The 17,219-nt window shown below is 41.0% G+C and overlaps 1 protein-coding gene across 7 annotated transcripts in view; it reads left to right on the forward strand.

Annotated features, from left to right (window-relative positions):
* The window catches only part of ARHGEF10 (Rho guanine nucleotide exchange factor 10), a 127,037-nt gene that overhangs the window by 39,277 nt on the left and 70,541 nt on the right, over nucleotides 1-17,219 (forward strand). For 4 of the 7 annotated variants that reach the window (XM_076332892.1, XM_076332894.1, XM_076332893.1 and 1 more), the window contains 7 exons: nucleotides 1,819-1,982; nucleotides 5,125-5,241; nucleotides 6,478-6,592; nucleotides 10,113-10,225; nucleotides 14,735-14,812; nucleotides 15,035-15,214; nucleotides 16,530-16,646. In XM_076332892.1, coding sequence (XP_076189007.1) covers nucleotides 1,819-1,982; nucleotides 5,125-5,241; nucleotides 6,478-6,592; nucleotides 10,113-10,225; nucleotides 14,735-14,812; nucleotides 15,035-15,214; nucleotides 16,530-16,646 — 884 coding nt within the window. The remainder of the gene's footprint in view (nucleotides 1-1,818; nucleotides 1,983-5,124; nucleotides 5,242-6,477; nucleotides 6,593-10,112; nucleotides 10,226-14,734; nucleotides 14,813-15,034; nucleotides 15,215-16,529; nucleotides 16,647-17,219) is intronic. The other 3 variants (XM_076332895.1, XM_076332897.1, XM_076332896.1) reach the window with 1 other exon arrangement.

Genomic DNA, 17,219 nt, shown 5'->3' on the forward strand with positions numbered 1-17,219 from the left:
GATTCAAGAAAACACTTAAGCTTTCTTTTCATTTTCATTTCTTGTTCTTAGTGGTGTTCAGGGAAGGTGTTTTACAAATTATTACTGAAATTTGTTTCATTTAGTATTTGAAAGTATTATGTTACATTCATGACTTGAATGTTTTTATTTCTGGAAGGTCCCTCAGTGGACTGTGCTGCTCTGGGCAGGGACATCTTTGTGCTGTGGCTGCTCAGTCAGGAAGCACATACACCAAGGCCAGGAGGCTGAGCTGGGGAGGGATGTGGGACATGGAGCAAAGCTCTGCTGAGCATCTTGGTCAGAATTTTCAGCTTAACCTAGAAGGTATTAATTAAAATTTTGGCTTTCTGTTTGTCCCCAAAGACATTGAAAGTTTCTGAGAAAATAGGTAGTGAGGGAAATTTCGTCTTTGTACATTCATGATGTTGATATTTATTAATTGTATATTTTGTCAGGGGGACACAACTGTTACAAAAAAGTCGCGGTCAGAGCTCAGTCTACGTTAAAACAGGGACAAGATACGTCCACCAAATCACTGGGTATAGCTTGCCCCAATACTGGCATTGCAAAAGTTTGACTTCTATAAGTCTTGACTTATTTTGACTTACTATGATGATTCTCTTAAATTATTCATTGTGCTAGATTACCACTAAAATATCTCCTTCAGTAAGTGGATTTTAAGGATGATCTTGACGTGCATGGAGGTTTCAAAAAAAAATTGTTAAAATTTGATTCTTCCAAATTAGAGGAGATTCTTCTGTGTTAATTCTAAAGAAATTAATTAACATTAGTATTAAAATTTTATTATTGGTCAAAATTTATTTTTTAAATCACAGAATCCAGGGTTTAGATGGATGTGTAAAGTATGTCAGCTTTTCTTTTGAGTACATATTTTTTCTCAATTTAAATAAAACTTCAATCTTAAAATGAAAGCACAACTTTTATTTACTGAATTTAATATGAGACGGTTTTAAATGAAGCGTTATAACCTCTGACAGTAGGGATCCCTGGCAGAAGTGTCCACACTTCTCTACTTGTAATGACAAATAATGCTGCATGTAGAGTGCATGCCTGTTTCCTGATAAGTAATTGGCACTAAAAATTTTCCATTTTGTTTTGAGTCAGTTTGTCATACTTGACATCTGTGCCAGCGAAAAGACGCATGTCTTTAACAGGTGATACTTTGGTCAGCCTTTGCAATATAGCTTTCTATATCTTGAAAAGGTTAATACTTCAAGCTCTTAGACTAGATTATGGGCAAGGTAACCTGCAGATACGGGGGACTCCTAGTGACTGGTGGAGTTGCAAGAATGACAAGTCATAAAATATTGTGTAACACGTTTCTTGCCACTTTGGTCTGATTTGTTCTGCTTGAAGTAGTGACATTTTTGTTTGATTCTTGCAGCGTTTTAGCATTTGTCATTTGAGCTGATGATGAATATGTTCCTAGGGACAAATGGCAAGCTTGCAAATGGAAGGATGGTGCTTCTCAGTGCAGATGTGTTCACAGCTACAGTTCGAACTTCCTTTGAATTTCTTCTAAAACAAGTTGGGGATTTGGACAAAACAATGTAGTTTGAGCAGGGCATGTTTTTAAAAGGATTGTGGTGTGTACCCATAACACTGTCCTCTTTTAGTACTCTGTTTCAACAAAGACTACCCGGTTTGGCTGTTTGAATATTAGATTTAATTCACATTTAAAAATGTGCATACAAAAGTCTGTATAGTTCTTTATAGTACATCCTGAACAAGTTTTTTGGTGTATAAACAAACAGAAATTTCAGTGTAGCTTTTTTTATTTTGGCTTAATTCTTGCAGAGGAAATGATTTATGATGATGTTGAAAATGGTGATGATGGTGGAAACAGCTCGCTGGAATATGGGTGGAGTTCAAGTGAGTTTGAAAGCTATGAAGAACAGAGTGATTCTGAGTGTAAAAATGGAATTCCCAGCTCCTTTTTGCGAGGCAACCACAAAAGACATGTATGTATCCTGCAGTGCTGCTCAGTCATTGAGGTTATCCTGATTTCCAACACTTGCCTTTCTCACCTGTATTTCCCTTCTCCTCAATCCAGTTTCAAATGCCAACAGCATCTTTTTAAAGGAGGTGTGAATCAGTGTGGGAGTGACAGTCCACAACGAATGTAACAGGGAAAAGAAAAGATGAAAATATTAAACAGAAGCTCCTTAAAAAAAGAAAAAACTCAAATTGGTTAAAAGTGAAATTAAAAATGAGATTAACTTTGCTTGTGGGCAGTTCCTCACCTTTTCTTCTTTTGCAGCTGCTGGATTAGTGTAAGTGGTAAATGAGCGTGGAAAATAATGTGAAGAACAAATGGGGGTAAGCCTGACAAGACTTGAAGTTTTGGGATCCTTCAGGTGCTCAAAAGTCACAAAACTGTTTGCCAGTGTTCCCTACCTTTCTGTCTTAGATCTGTATCACTTTGGTTGTCTGAAGGTGACTGAGCTTAAAAAAACCCCGAAAATAAAAGGTTTTTGTGATCAAAGAGAAGTCTGTACCATTTATTGAGGAGAGAAGAGATGTGGCATGATTAAAACGATGCATCTGTGACACATCTCTGGTCTAGTATCTTGGGTACATCTGTGCCGCGGGAGGCAGGAAGACACTGACAGCATGGGTACGTGCCCTCGCTGCATCTTTCTGATTGCACGTCAGGAGGAGCCTCAGACTCCCATGCTCTCGATGCTTCGGCTCCTCTCCTTCTGACCTCGTGCCCTTTCTGTGAGAGGGGAGTCTTGCCTGGGACCTGGGCAGCCTCCTGCTGCTGGTTCCCTGCTCTGAGCACTTGGAGGACGGGGATGTGGGGCAGAGTGGCGGCAGGCAGGGCCGGGCTCAGTGCCCAGAGTCACTGCAAAATCCTCAGGGCCCCTCGGTGTATGCTGGCTGGGGATAGACACCCAAGAGCCACTTCACAGCTGCATATTGTTAGCTGCTCCAGCACCCTGTGGCTGGAGGATGTAGGGCTTAGTAGCCAGGTTGTTCTTCTGTGGGACCCTTATCTTCATTTTTCAGGTTTCTTACCTTGACGAGAATAAAAGCCTCACTGTCTGTGTTTCCCTGCAGTAGACATTATCTCCTCTCCCCCCACCTCCATCTTTGCTGCCTGCCCTTTGGAAATCAGGGAGTGAGCAATTAACTGCAAGACTTGAGCCCACCCAAATCAGCACTTTGTAAGCTGAGAGCTCATCTTCTGGTTTTGTTTTGGTTTTGTCCTGACTAGAACAAGTTTAAGCTATTGCAGCTGTTTCTTTCTGGGGAGTTTTTTAACTAGACTGAAGAAAACTGAGTTTGATTTGATTTTTTTTTTTTTTTAAATACCTTTGGAAGAGACTGGGAAATAATTTTCCATGTGAGTGTGTAAGTCTTAACATGGCTGCTGGTTTGTTCTTTTTTTAAAATCTTTTCCTATTATCTGTAGCTTCAGCTTTGGCCATAGTCATAGGAATGTGCAAAGGTTTAAGGCCATTTTTTAAATGCTTATAAGTATAGTTTGATCTGTCACAGGAAACTGTTGGCAGTGGGTGGAGAGTGATGGTGCCAGGATCAGGTACAGAGTGTCTGAGCAAGAGACCGAGGAATGGTGGGAGGAGTGAGGTGTGCTCTGGGATACTGCCCTGCAGCTGGCTTTTCCAGGCCTGTGACAAAAGGTTTTGAGGATTGCCTTGTGAGGGTGGGGATGAGGAGCCTAGGAACACATTAGCTGGTGGATGGAGAAGTCAGAGGGGCTGCTGCACCTGCATGGGTTAACTAGGAGGTGGAGAAGTCAGGAAACTAGAGAAGAGGTTTGGCGGAGGATGAGGAAAGACAGAAACTTTAGGATTGCTGAGAAACCACTCCACTTTATACCTATTCTTTGTATCCATTCCCTGCACTCACTTCTCCTCAGGTCTTGTGATGGATGATACAGGATTTTCCCAGCACATCTCCTTCTGTAGTCTTTCAGAGCCTATGAGGGACTTGCCTTGCTTATTATTTTTTCTGTCCATTGAAAAGCATGGGAAGGTTGGAGGTGGGATTTTCAATTGTAAGTGCTGGTATGACTTCCCTCAAAGTAACTTTTTCATTATGACTTTTGATTATTTTTTATTTATTTATTTTAAGACAGGGAAGTTTTTCTGCTATTAAATATTTCTAGTCTGTGAACCAGATGCTGTTCTTAATTACACTGCTGTAATGCCAGAATCATCATGTTGGAGGTAATCGCATCCTGACCCAGCCTAGTGGAGCTAAATGCTGGATCTGTCCCTTTGTTTTCAACTCAGTAGGCCTTCTCTTTCCTGATGCTTTCATCTCTTGCCAAATAACTCTGTTGACAGCTGAGGGTTTTTCTGTTGGACTTCTATTACAGGGCACACTAAATATTTTCTTTTTTTTTTTTTCTAGTTACATTTTAACCTCTTTTATCTGGCTTTCTCAAAATGTTTAACAAATGTTAATTCGCATTCCAGAGCATTTCTCTGGGATAGTTTCCTTACCTTGCAAATGGATATATTCATGTACGAGATGGTTACACCCATGGTCATACAATGAGGCTATGATAGAGCTGAGGAAAAACACGTGCTTCCTGATTCCCATGCACTTGGGAATTACAAGACTGTGCATCCTCCCCTGTTAGTGTCTCCTTGCCCAACTCGCTGGCACTGTCGAACTCCATCTTAGGTGCCAGCGACCTCTGCAGGTTCTTCAGCCTTTGAGAATTCTTCCGATGCACTGTTTTGAAGGATAGTCAGAAATACACTCGCTAGGGTTTGTGCTCCACTGAGTGATGCTCGTGGGTAAAGTTGATGCGTTGTTTCCATAGTTTGTAAGAGATGCGCACAACATAATTAATGCGCAGTTAGCTTAGACCAAGCAACTTTGTCCCTCTCTCTACATAGTTGCCAGCGTAGCGCAAAGGCACCTGACTGGGTTTCAAAAAGTACAGCGATGTGCAGGAATGATGGTCTATTCGTTGGGTCAGAGCTTCCCTAAATGATAATTTTCCCTCAGTTGTCTGTGTATCAGTAGGCAGACTGGGCAACATGCATGATATACATGAGTACTTTAGCATGAAGTTTTCACTGCAGGCTTTTTGAAAAGATTATGTCTTTTTATACACTGTAGCTTTCTCATGACCTAATGCGTTTAAAGGAGCATTATGAAAAAAAGATGAAAGATTTGATGGCAAACACTGTGGGAGCAGTAGAGATTCAGCAACTAAAGCAAAAACATGAGCTGAAGGTAGTGTAGTTGATTTTTGTAACTAGCTATGTTTAAATGATTGCTTTTTCCAACACAGACAATGTTGTCTTTTTCTTTTAATAATAACTTGAAAAGGCAGACAATAATTTGTATGAAGTGAGTTCTAAATGTGCTGGATTATTATGCCATTTGTCTTAAAAGTACTTTGTCAAGGACGTTTTCTCATGCTTATTTTTAATGGTAACAGTTTCAGAAGATGAGATAGGGCATTGTCCTTCCCTGCTGACTGGTGCCCTTATCCCAGAGTATGAGCCAGGCATACAGCCCCGGCGCCTGCTTGAGACCTGGGTGGGCTCTGCAGGGCTAGCCTGACCGTGGCTCTCTGGCCACACGGGATCAAATTGTGAGAGTCAGAATCTTGGTGCTCTCTGTTCTGAATAGAGCCAGTATGAAAAGGCTGTGTTTTTACTAAAAGCTTTGGCTCAAACCGAGAAATTGCCTGAATGCAGCAAGACAGCTTTGTTTGTGTTCTGATGTCGCTGATGATGTCAGTACAGCTCTGACAGTAGTGGGGATTTTTTGCCATGGTGGCATTTTGGGAAAGCAAAAGTACAAAGCAGTTTTTTAAATAAACATTTCCTAGCAAAACAACACTTCATTTTTATTTTTTTTGCATGAAATTTCTTTTTGCTGTAGTAGTGTCCTATAAAATTATTCAATTCTTAATTAAATCAACTTATTTCTTCAATTACTAAAATTATTAGTTGTAACGTTTTCTGCAAAATAGTGTTTATTTAAGAATATAGTTAATATAGAACTAAGTCTAGGGGATAATCTTTAGGTTAGAAATACTTTGACACAGTTAGTGGGACATTGGAAGACAGACAAGAACCCTGGTCGTTAATGACCTGTTTGTAGTATTTATTTGTTATATAACGTAAAGCTGAGGATTTGAAACTCTTTTGAGTTCAGATGTTTGATGCAGAAGGGTTCTTAAGCATTTCTGCTATTTCAGGCTTGCATACAATATTGACATGAAGTAAATCCCTTTCTCCAGGTTTGATTTTATTAAGAAAGAGTACAGGTGCTCAGATCTGAGCTTTGATGGATCTGTGTAGTTACTATATATTCCTTTGACTTTGGGCTATATTTACAGCCTAAACTACTTGACAGTGTTCTTTTTAAAGATATTTTGATCAAAAGTATTCTGCATGGTATGCTCAAATGTGTTCCTATTATTCACTGAACATGTAGACTGTATTTTTTCTCTTACAGATGCAAAAGCTAATGAGAGCTGCTAAAGAAGGTACCAAAGATGGGCTTGAAAAGACAAAAGCAGCTGTGAAAAAGGGTCGTTCTTTCATTAGAACAAAATCTTTTATTTCTCAAGGTATGTGCCTGTCGTGGTTTAACCATAGCAACTAGGCACTACACAACCACATCTCCAGGAAAGCAGGACTCCATCATGCATAACGGTTACTTGGGAAGACAAACACCATCACTCCAAAAGTCCTCCCCTTCCTCCTTCTTCCCCCAGCTTTACATGCTGAGCATGACATCATATGGTGTGGAATATCCCTTTTGCCAGTTGGGGTCAGCTGTCCCAGCTGTGTCCCCTCCCAGCTTCTTGTGCACCCCCAGGCTACTCACTGGTGGGGTGGTGTGAGAAACAGGACAGGCCTTGACTCTGTGTAAGCACTGCTCAGCAGTAACAAAAACATCCCTGTTTTATCAACACTGTTTTCAGCACAAATCCAAAACATAGCCCCATACTAGCTACTATGAAGAAAATTAACTCTACTCCAGCCAAAACCAGCATGTTCTCCACCCCTTATTCCATATCATTTACGTCATGCTCAGGTCCCACACTATCCAATACAGCCTCATTAACCACCCTCCCTCCCCATCCTTTAATACAATACACAGATATCATTCCCTTAGTCTTACCCACAGCCACAGTCCCTTCAGAAGTAAGCCTGCTCCAACATGGCCTTACCCATGGCTGCAGTCCCTCCAGGGGTGTACCTGCTCTGTCGTGGGCTTATCCACAGGTCACAGTCCCTTCGACTTGAGTTCACACTGGAGTTCCAGCCTGTCCAGTACAGCAGCACAGAAACAGCAGCGATGCCCTGGCCATCTGCCAGCCCAGACGCATCGCCACTGCTGTTATCAGAATCCTCCCAGGCACAGCAGGGTAAGATGATAAGCAGCACAGCAGTGCAGCAAGCCCTGAAAGCAAAAAGCAGCTACTAACAAGCACTAGACTCTAATACACAGTAAGGCAAGCAAGCCCCATGGCAAGGACGGGAGCCTGCCAATTAATAGCTAAACAGCAATAACAGCTATAAATTCGATCTAGCACATTCCAATCAAATCTGTTGTTGTCTTGAACCCTTCGTGCCCCATGTTGGGTGCCAAAAAGGACTGTTGTGGTTTAACCCCAGCTGGCAACTAAGCACCACACAGCCGCTCAGTCACTCCCCTCCCCCTGGTAGGATGGGAGAGAGAATCGGAAGAGTAAAAGTGAGAAAACTCGTGGGTTGAGATAAAGATAGTTTAATAGGTAAAGCAAAAGCTGCGCATGCAAGCAAAGCAAAACAAGGAATTTATTCACTGCTTCCCATCGGCAGGCAGGTGTTCAGCCATCTCCAGGAAAGCAGGGCTCCATCACACGTAACGGTTACTTGGGAAGACAAACACCATCACTCCAAATGTCCTCCCCTTCCTCCTTCTTCCCCCAGCTTTATATGCTGAGCATGACGTCACATGGTATGGAATATCCCTTTGTTCAGCTGGGGTCAGCTGTCCTGGCTGTGTCCCCTCCCAGCTTCTTGTGCACCCCCAGCCTACTCGCTGGTGGGGTGGTGTGAGGAGCAGAAAAGGCCTTGACTCTGTGTAAGCGCTGCTCAGCAGTAACTAAAACATCCCTGTTTTATCAACACTGTTTTCAGCACAAATCCAAAACGTAGCCCCATACTAGCTACTATGAAGAAAATTAACTCTATCCCAGCTAAAACCAGCACAGTGCCAATTATACTGTGTTTGTTAGTCTCTCTAGCCATTTCTGAGAAAGGAAGTGAATGGCCTAGCAGGTTTTTGTACTGGAAGCTGAGTACTGGATGCATGAAATCAGCTTTATATCAATGAAGTATGGTATAATATTCAATTCAGATGACAGTATGGTCAATGCATCTTGAGTGGTTTTAAGTTTAGGGCAAGAACCTGAGTGACCTGAAAAACCTGAGGACCACAGAGAAGGGTCCACTTAACAACAAAAAATCCCACCAGTGTCATAGACGCTATCTATGTATTGGTATATGGGAGTATGGAAATTATGTTAAGGTACTAAGTCTGTCCAGTTCCCTCCACTGAGTAACTCGTGAATGTCAGGAAAGTCTGCTGATATGACGTGGTTTTCAGTGGAGTGATAGCTGACTATTTAAAAAGTTTGTCGTGGCTAAGGGATAGCAAATGCTTTCCATGCTTAAGAGTGGAAGTAGGGGAAGAGACTGTTCTGTTTTATCAGTTTGGTGATTTTTGACGAAAGCTGAGTTTGGATTGGGAAAACAGTGGTCTAAAATCAAAAAGCTAAACGTATTTGTGTTCTTTCTCTAGTTAAGAACAAACGTCAGCCCTCTGTCATGAGTCTCAGCAGCAGCAGTCCACAGTTAATTTTTGCCAGAGGCAGGGGGTAGTAACGGAATACAAACTTATTTCTTCTTCAGGATAAGTCTGAGGGGTAGTATGTCTTTCTGCTCAAGTTTCTGCCCAACTAATTGAATGGTTGTAACTTCAGAGCTTATAAAACTATAATTTTAGGAAGCTAAAACCACAAGACAGGAACAAGACATTTTTAGTGAGCAAGCTAACATAAAGCTGCATCCTATCTGTAAGGACCAGGACACATCTTAGATCCCTGTCATGGCCTCTAACTGCTTGTGAACTTACCTAATTCACAGACAGAAAATAGAAATTTATTTGCACAAACTTTAGTGATCAAAAATGTATCCTCAACTTCTTGCTGTTGCACAGGAGAAAATGGTCTGCTTCAGCCGGGCGGTGTTACAGTGGACCTGGCATGCCTCCTTACATTTCTAGAGGTTAGGTAGCAGACACAGGATATCTGTGGACGGTTTAATCCCTTAGCCACTTACCAAATCAGCAGGGAGCTGGCGACAAATTTGTCGAATAAACTCATGAATTCCTCCCAGCGAACAGATCTGCTTCCCTTACTTCCCTTTTTGTTCTAAGACACAGTTTCTCATACTATTCTTTCCTTTATCTCTCCTTTGCTCATGTCTGCTTGTTTGGCTGGCTGCGTACTGCCAGCTATCACTGCACTTTGGTGGTGCTTTTTGCATAGAATTAGTACGTAGAGAGCAATGCAGAATCCCTTATTCTCATTGCTGATGAAAGCCAACATTTTGGTACATTTGGCTACTTATTTTAGTTCAGTTATGGAAGGGTGTAGGGAATGTGTTAAGCTGGATCATGTTATGAGTGTGTTTAATTTCTTCCCAAAAGTAATTTATTTCAAAACTGCCGGCCCTGGAGCCGTAGTGTTTTAACCCTAGTTGTCATGTCTGACACTCTGGACAACCCTGTTCTCTTGGCTGTGAAGAGGGAGTAGAGGTTGAGCAAAAGATGCATAGGCTGTCTCCTGCTGTGTGGATTTTAGGATTTTGAGATAACTTTGAAAGATGTTCTGTATTAGAGCACCTATCAGTGGTGGTATTTATGTGATTTCACAGGTGATACGGAAGTGCTGGGAAATTTCTGTGTTTGGTAAGTGAAAATAAGACTGCTGTGTAATTCCTGTACTTGGATGATAGGATCTTTGCTTTTTTTTTTTTCTTCTTTCCATCTACATGTTGTAAAAGTTGACATTGTTGTTATTCAATTATTTGTAGATCATAGATCATCATGTCTGGAAGAAGAGGAGCTAAATTTATTTATTGATGTGGACTGTATGCATACAGAAGCAATTATGACTCCTATGCCTGAAGGATTATCACAGCAGCAGGTAGTAGGCTTTTGGAAATATCGTCTTCTGCCTCTTTTTCCTCCCCTTCTGCTCTACATCAATGGTTCCCAGGTGCCTTGCTCTTCAAACATATTGGCGTTCAACATAAATTAAGTAGACATCAAATTCAGAACTGAATAAGTAGTTTTTTGAAAATTGGTATGTGTGCATATAGCTGCATCAGTCCTGAATTCAGCCAGAGATGCAAAATGCTGTTTTGCATTATAAGATTATCTATAATAATTATATTGTTTCACTATCTGAACACTTAAACTAAATGTGATGGTTTTGAGTGAAAAAGAAAAAGAGTTCAAACATTTTTATTGAGTCAGATGACATTGCTCCAGGTGCTCCAGGATTTCTATTTTAAATTTAGAGAATATCCTGTATGCTCTCTGAATCTTAAGGTTTCTCCTGATGAAAAAAAACTTGTCCCCAATAAAGTCAAGTCTACAGAAGAGCGTATTTTGCTGTTCTCCACCTCCAACGCTATAGTCACTGTGGAAACCACTTAAAAAAACCACTGAAATCAGCATCAGTTAGAAATTTTGGCTGAAAAAAAATCCTGTGGATTCATGTTACTGTATTGTTATGACAATTAATAACTGTATGAGAATTTTTAGCTTCTTGTGGTGTCAAGTCATGTGTTGGTCAGTACCTTCAGAAAATGAGCAAAAATAAAATTAAGGGGCAGTTGAGGAGAATAGTATAAGTTTTTTGGTTTGATTGGTGAGGTTTATTTTTCTAATGTGTTTAGCACAGTGCTGATCTTGTAACAATGCAACTACCAAACTGTGTTACGTTACTGTAAGATTTCATTATAATGTAAGATCTCAGCATCAATCTGAATGCTCTCTTTTCTTTCTTTCCCAATAGAGGTTTGAGAGTTTTATGGGGTGTCCTGGTTTCGGCAGGGATAGAGTTAATTTCCTTCCTAGTAGTTGGTGCAGTGTTTTGGATTTAGGATGAGAACAAACTGAGATTAAACCACCTCCAGCACAGCTAATTCTCTCAGAAACTGGATACCCTTCTCCATGGTGGCCCACTTGCTTGGGCGACATATGACATCTTCCTTGAAGGGATACCTTTCCTTCACGCTTGACAAGAGTCACCTCCAAAGGCTGAGGACTCGTGTCCCTTTTCCAATCACTTTGTCAATGCCCCCTTCCCTAGAAAGGGATCTCAGACCCCGGCGACATGCACTGCAGCTACTCCGACCCCAGCAATATGCACTGCAAAAACCAACACCAATCTTTAACGGGTACAGCAGGAAAAAGAGCACGATGCAGATTATACAAATCAATATCGAGAACAGAGAAACCAACATTGTGACCCACAACTATTAACAGATGTAAGTTCCTTAATACACTCCGGTTAATCTGTTATTATCTCAAACCCTTCAAGCCCCACGTTGGGCGCCAAAAAGGACTGTTGTGGTTTAATCTCAGTCGGCAACTGAGCACCATGCAGCCGCTCGCTCACTCCCCCCCACCCCGGTGGGATGGGGGAGAGAATTGGAAGAGCACAAGTGAGAAAAAACTCGTGGGTTGAGATAAAAAACAGTTTAATAATTGAAATAAAATGATAATAATAATAATATGATAATAATAATAATAATACACAGAACAAGTGATGCACAGTACAATTGCTCACCACCCACCGACCGATGCCCAGCCAGTCCCCGAGCAGCGGCCCCCCCGGCCAGCTTTCCCCAGTTTATGTACTGCACATGACGTCACATGGTATGGAATGTCCCTTTGGCCAGTTTGGCTGTGCCCCCTCCCAGCTTCTTGTGCACCTCCCCAGCCTCCTCAGTCAGTAGAGCATGGGAAACTAAAAAGTCCTTGACTAGTGTAAGCACTACTTAGCAACAACTAAAACATCAGTGTGTTATCAACTTTGTTCTCATCCTAAATCCAAAACACTGTACCAGCTACTAGGAAGGAAATTAACTCTATCCCTGCCGAAACCAGGACACGGGGGGTTTTTTGTAGGTAATTAAAAATAAATGTATCCTCTTTTGGAAAAACAGAGTGCTCTTGGTTTGGAGCAAACTAGTAATTGTTGTGTAGGTCATGATGTATGTTGCTTACTGACCCAGGAGGAGCTGCCCAAGTGGGCAGGAATGGAGTTACGAAAGCCAAAGCTCAGCTGGAGCTAGTGAGATGTGAAGGGCAACAATGAAAGGTTTCTTATATGTACATTGGCAGCAAAAGGACGGCTAAGAAAAATACGGGTCTGCTGCTTGATGGGGCAGGGACCTAGTGACAAAGGGCCTGAGCAGCCCGAGTCCCTTTGAGATGACTGGCTTGTGGACAGAGGAGAGCAGAGGATGTCATTTACCTCTGCTTTAGCAAGGCTTTCAGCAGCCTCCTGAAGTACCCTTGTAGCCATGTAGGTAAGATACCATTTGTGTGGGTGGACTAGAAGGTGGGTGGAAAACACCAAGCTCAGAAGGTTGTAGTCCACGGTACAAAGTACAGTGGGTGGCCAGTGTTAGTGGTGTCCCTCAGGAGTGGATACGGGGCCTGTGGTGTTTAATGCCTTTATTAATCATCTGGATACCAGCTGCAGTGCACATTCGGAGGCGATACCAAATTGGAGGGGTGCGGCAGGCCATGTGTGGGAGGGTGTGGCTGCTGGTCAGTGTGGCTTTGATGGGCTGAGGTTGACAGAAAAACTCGAGCAGCTCAACAGAGGCCAACGCAAGTCCTGGCTCCGAGACAGAGTAACCCTGTGCCATGGCACAGGCTGGGGACCGGCCGACTGCACAGCAGCCCTGGGCATCCCAGCTGGGGAGGGTGAAGGCCAGAAGCCCCTTCCAACCTGGAGTGCTCTGCCACGAATGAGCTGACCTTATGAATGTGCTTGTTTTAAACAGCAGGTGGCATGATAGCTTTTGTTTAAAACCTGGTGCCTGTTTAAATACTATGTCCCACGTTGGGTCTCAGTCGTGATAGCTTTTGCTTCGTTTTAATACTGGGACCTGAATTCTTACGGTGAGTTGTTTATGTTTGTATGCTACTAGCTACAAAAGCAACTACTACACTAGCAAAAATGTGAATATAAATGTAAGACTTACATGCAAGCCTCTCATAAGTTGTGCGTATCTATTGCAATAACCTGTAGGCACTAGTAAGTATCTATTTTGTGTATTATAGAGCCTGAAAAAAAAAACATTTTCTACAGATGTTTACTCTTTTCAGAAGAATGAACTGTGACTAAAAGTAGAGTTAGTATCCTTTACCAGAGCAGCTGATACATTATACCAAGTAAGACACTGCTAAATCCATTCTAAACACAAATTAGGCACAACTAATTTTACCGTATATATCTTTAAGTAAGGCCTCAGGTAATTTTGAGTCTTCCTTTGAAATGCCAGTACTTGAAAGAAAATCCTTGCATGACCTGCACTTAATAATGCAAAATAAAAGTATGGAGAATTAAAGGCAGCTGTGGTGGAGGAGGCAAGAGGCTGTGGGGATCAGGAGAGGGAGAAGCAAGTCTGAGATTTCAGTTTCATGGTCATTTAGGCTGGCTTAAAATAGCAAAAGAAGCAGTTTTGCCTTCCCTTGTAGTCGCGGGGAGTGGTTTGATCCTGCCCTTGTGCTGTCTTCTCCCTCAGAGTCCTGCTTTTGAAAGCCCTGGAATGAGCTGGATTAGGAAATGGATTTGGGTGAAAACAAATCCTTAAAACCAGCAAGAAATCTAATCAATAACAGTAAGAAGTTTAAATTTTAAACCAAATAGGTTCCCCAGTCCTTCCTGTCACGTCACCTGCACGTGCATATAATGTGCGTTTCAGCTGAGTTGCAGAAGCAGGAGGTGGAGAAAGAGGTGTGATAAATAGCTGGTAGTTTGTAAAATGAAATATGGTAGTATTTCCTGAAGCTCTTACAACTCTTATCAGTTGGTATGAATATAGATGAGATGGGGTTTTCACTTACGCGTGGTAATGCCCAAAAAAGAAAGCTGACTTACTCACATACTTTCTCAGTGGTACAGTTTATATGGCCTTACCTTAAAAAGGCAATTAATGTTTGCTTGTTTGTCCTTCAGGTTACTCCTAATAAATTCACAAAACATATTAAAAAAAAAAAAAGAAAATCTTGATTTTGAAAACTGGTTACCTATTTTGTTGCAGCAATTCACTGAAGTAGCCAACATCATCTATACCTATTATTATTTTTTATATTAATGCCTAAATTTATACATCTAAAATTAAAAGACAAGTTTCAAAACTAAAGCTTGGAATTGCAACAGTCAGCAAAGATTATAGATAGAAATAAAATAACTGTTGTGTTCTTTAAAATAAATAAATAATTGTAGAGTAATAGTAAATTTAATTACTTTTGAAGAGGTACAGTATTATTTTATTGCAGTTCCAGTATTGAAATTGCTTTGTGTTTCTTGTGTTTTATTAATGTGAGAATTTTATCATCAGCATTCCCAACTATGATGAATGTGTTACCTGATTAGAGCTTCAGACAAAACTTTGTTTCTTAACAGGTTGTGAGAAGGTATATTTTGGGCTCTGTCGTTGACAGTGAGAAGAATTATGTGGATGCTCTCAAAAGAATCCTGGAGGTACCTTAAGATCTTTGCATTTTACAATTTGGAAATTTGAAAAATAGTCAGATCCTTAAAGAATCTGTAGTATGACTCACATAGATTTTGCTACAGATGCTTCATGCCAAATGTTTAGAGATTTTGTGTGTGTATACTGTTACATAAGTTGTTTTTTTCTGCTTGTAGAAGACCCATTTTTTTGTTTGTTTAAATCTATTTATGTATTTTTTTTCCCCACAGCAATATGAGAAGCCCCTTTCAGATATGGAACCAAAATTATTGAGTGAAAGAAAACTCAAAATGGTCTTTTATCGAATTAAGGAAATTCTTCAGTGCCATTCAATGTTTCAGATTGCGCTGGCGAGTCGTGTATCTGAGTGGGACTCTGTTGAAATGATTGGTGATGTCTTTGTTGCTTCAGTAAGCAAATGCATCTGAACAGATAATCTGTTTTTTTTTTTAGGCTTGTTATTCCATCTCCATATCTCTCTGTCTAACTTGGCTACTTTATTCCCATATTCTCCAATGCCTGTGGCAACTGTCAGAGTATGTATGTATCATCCTGGTAAGGAAACTGACACCAACACATGTCTTTGGGTTGGTTGGCAGATGTGAAAGGATTGTGGGCAAAATTTTCAGGCTTTGATCAAGCTTTCAGACATTTAAGTAAACAGTTTCTTTTTCTGAGGAGATAGAGATTCACAAACCCACCAAATTAAGGTGAGATTAAGGTTCAGCATCTCTTAAAAAGTAGGTAGTCATACATAGTATGTTTGTTGAGAATAGAAAAAAAACTACAGTAGGTGATGTCCTGAATTCTTGGATTTGAACTGAGCCTGAGGCACAAGTAAAGAGTATTTGTAAAACGCTATCCCACCCTTAATGGAAGTCCACCCGGTAAAGGACTGAACTAGCCACTGCTTTAAATTAGAGAAAACAAGAAGTGGCCTTGGTTGACAGAAAGACATTGTTCCCACCGCAAGTGCGTGGATGGAAAAGGCTGCCTACCTGCTGGTTTGAATGCTTTGTTTTGTTGCCATGCAGCTGCTGGAAATTACCACCTTTTCATGCCTGCTGTGAGAGAGCTGGGATCTGCTCTCTGAGTGCTTTGACCCCATTTCAGTCAAAATGAAATGGTTACTAAAGATTTGCTGTTTAAAGCAAACCTGTCTTGTTTTGACTGAAGCAAGTTAGGTAGTGTTGATGAGACCAGCTCTGTAGAAGAGAGGCATAAAATTACTAAGGAGGCAATGGGCAGCAATCTTGCCCTTCATGTGGCTGTTTGCAGGCCACACAATATGTCTGCTTTCCTGGTAAACCCTTACCAGCGGAAGATGGGGCATGAAGGCTCTGGGACTTCACTGGTTCACCAAATCTGGAAGATAGGCAGCAGTGATCATCTGATCAGGGGATCCCAGCAGCTGCTTTGAATCTCAGTGGATGCTCTTTGATTGCCCGTAGTCACCAGACTCTGCCCTAGTGTTGTAGCCAAGATAAAGCTATTTCTGTAAATTTACATTTTGTAATTCACAGCTGTTGCATCTTTAGGTTTCCAAACTCTCTTCTGCAGAAAGGTTATTTTGGGCATCACCTTTATTTCTGTAGATCCAGCACAAGGCCAAGCAAAGCCCTTAGCTCCGAGCAAGGCGAGTCCTTAATGGTCAGAGGTTTAGATAGTTATGCCTTCAGGGATCTTTTTTGTTTATGGTTAAGGTTTACCCTTTTATGTTTTCAGTTTTCTAAATCTATGGTATTGGATGCGTACAGCGAATATGTAAACAACTTCAGTACAGCAGTAGGGATTCTCAAGAAAACATGTGCCACCAAACCTGCCTTTTTAGACTTCTTAAAGGTGAGTTCGTTCAATCTTAAAACAGCTGGGCATATGATATAAATAAGACAGTATAAATTATAAGTTAGGAGGAAATTTGACTGCTGATACTGTATATTGTGTGACTGTTTTAAGGACTTTGGTTTTACGTTTTATGGGTTTAGCACAAAAAATCCCCAGAGAATTCACTTCCACTACTGTATTTTCAGAATAATAACATAATGGTAGACCTAGGATGTATTTTGAAGTGTAGAGTGGTTTTGTTGTTGTTCAGATCAGTTTACTGGTGTTTGCATGACTGTATGTGGCAAAACACTGGGATTCTTTCATAGCAGGTGAGCTTCAAATAATAGTTCACCATCTGAGGCCTCTTCTTATTTGGGATTTATTTTACTTCTAACTTCTTTATTGTATTGTGCAGAGTAGCGTAACTAGATTTCTGTTCCACAACAATTTCCCAGTATTTTGAAAATCAGGTTTCCAATTTGGGGTTGAAATTGAAAATTTTTGTGCAGAATGCATACTACCCTGATGAGTATGATGCTTCTGATGATGTGCATTGAGAGTCTGGTACATGCAGTAGAAGTGCTGCAA

This window comes from Aptenodytes patagonicus, chromosome 3, assembly GCF_965638725.1.
Source record: "Aptenodytes patagonicus chromosome 3, bAptPat1.pri.cur, whole genome shotgun sequence".
In the NCBI taxonomy this organism is placed as follows: Eukaryota; Metazoa; Chordata; class Aves; order Sphenisciformes; family Spheniscidae; genus Aptenodytes; species Aptenodytes patagonicus.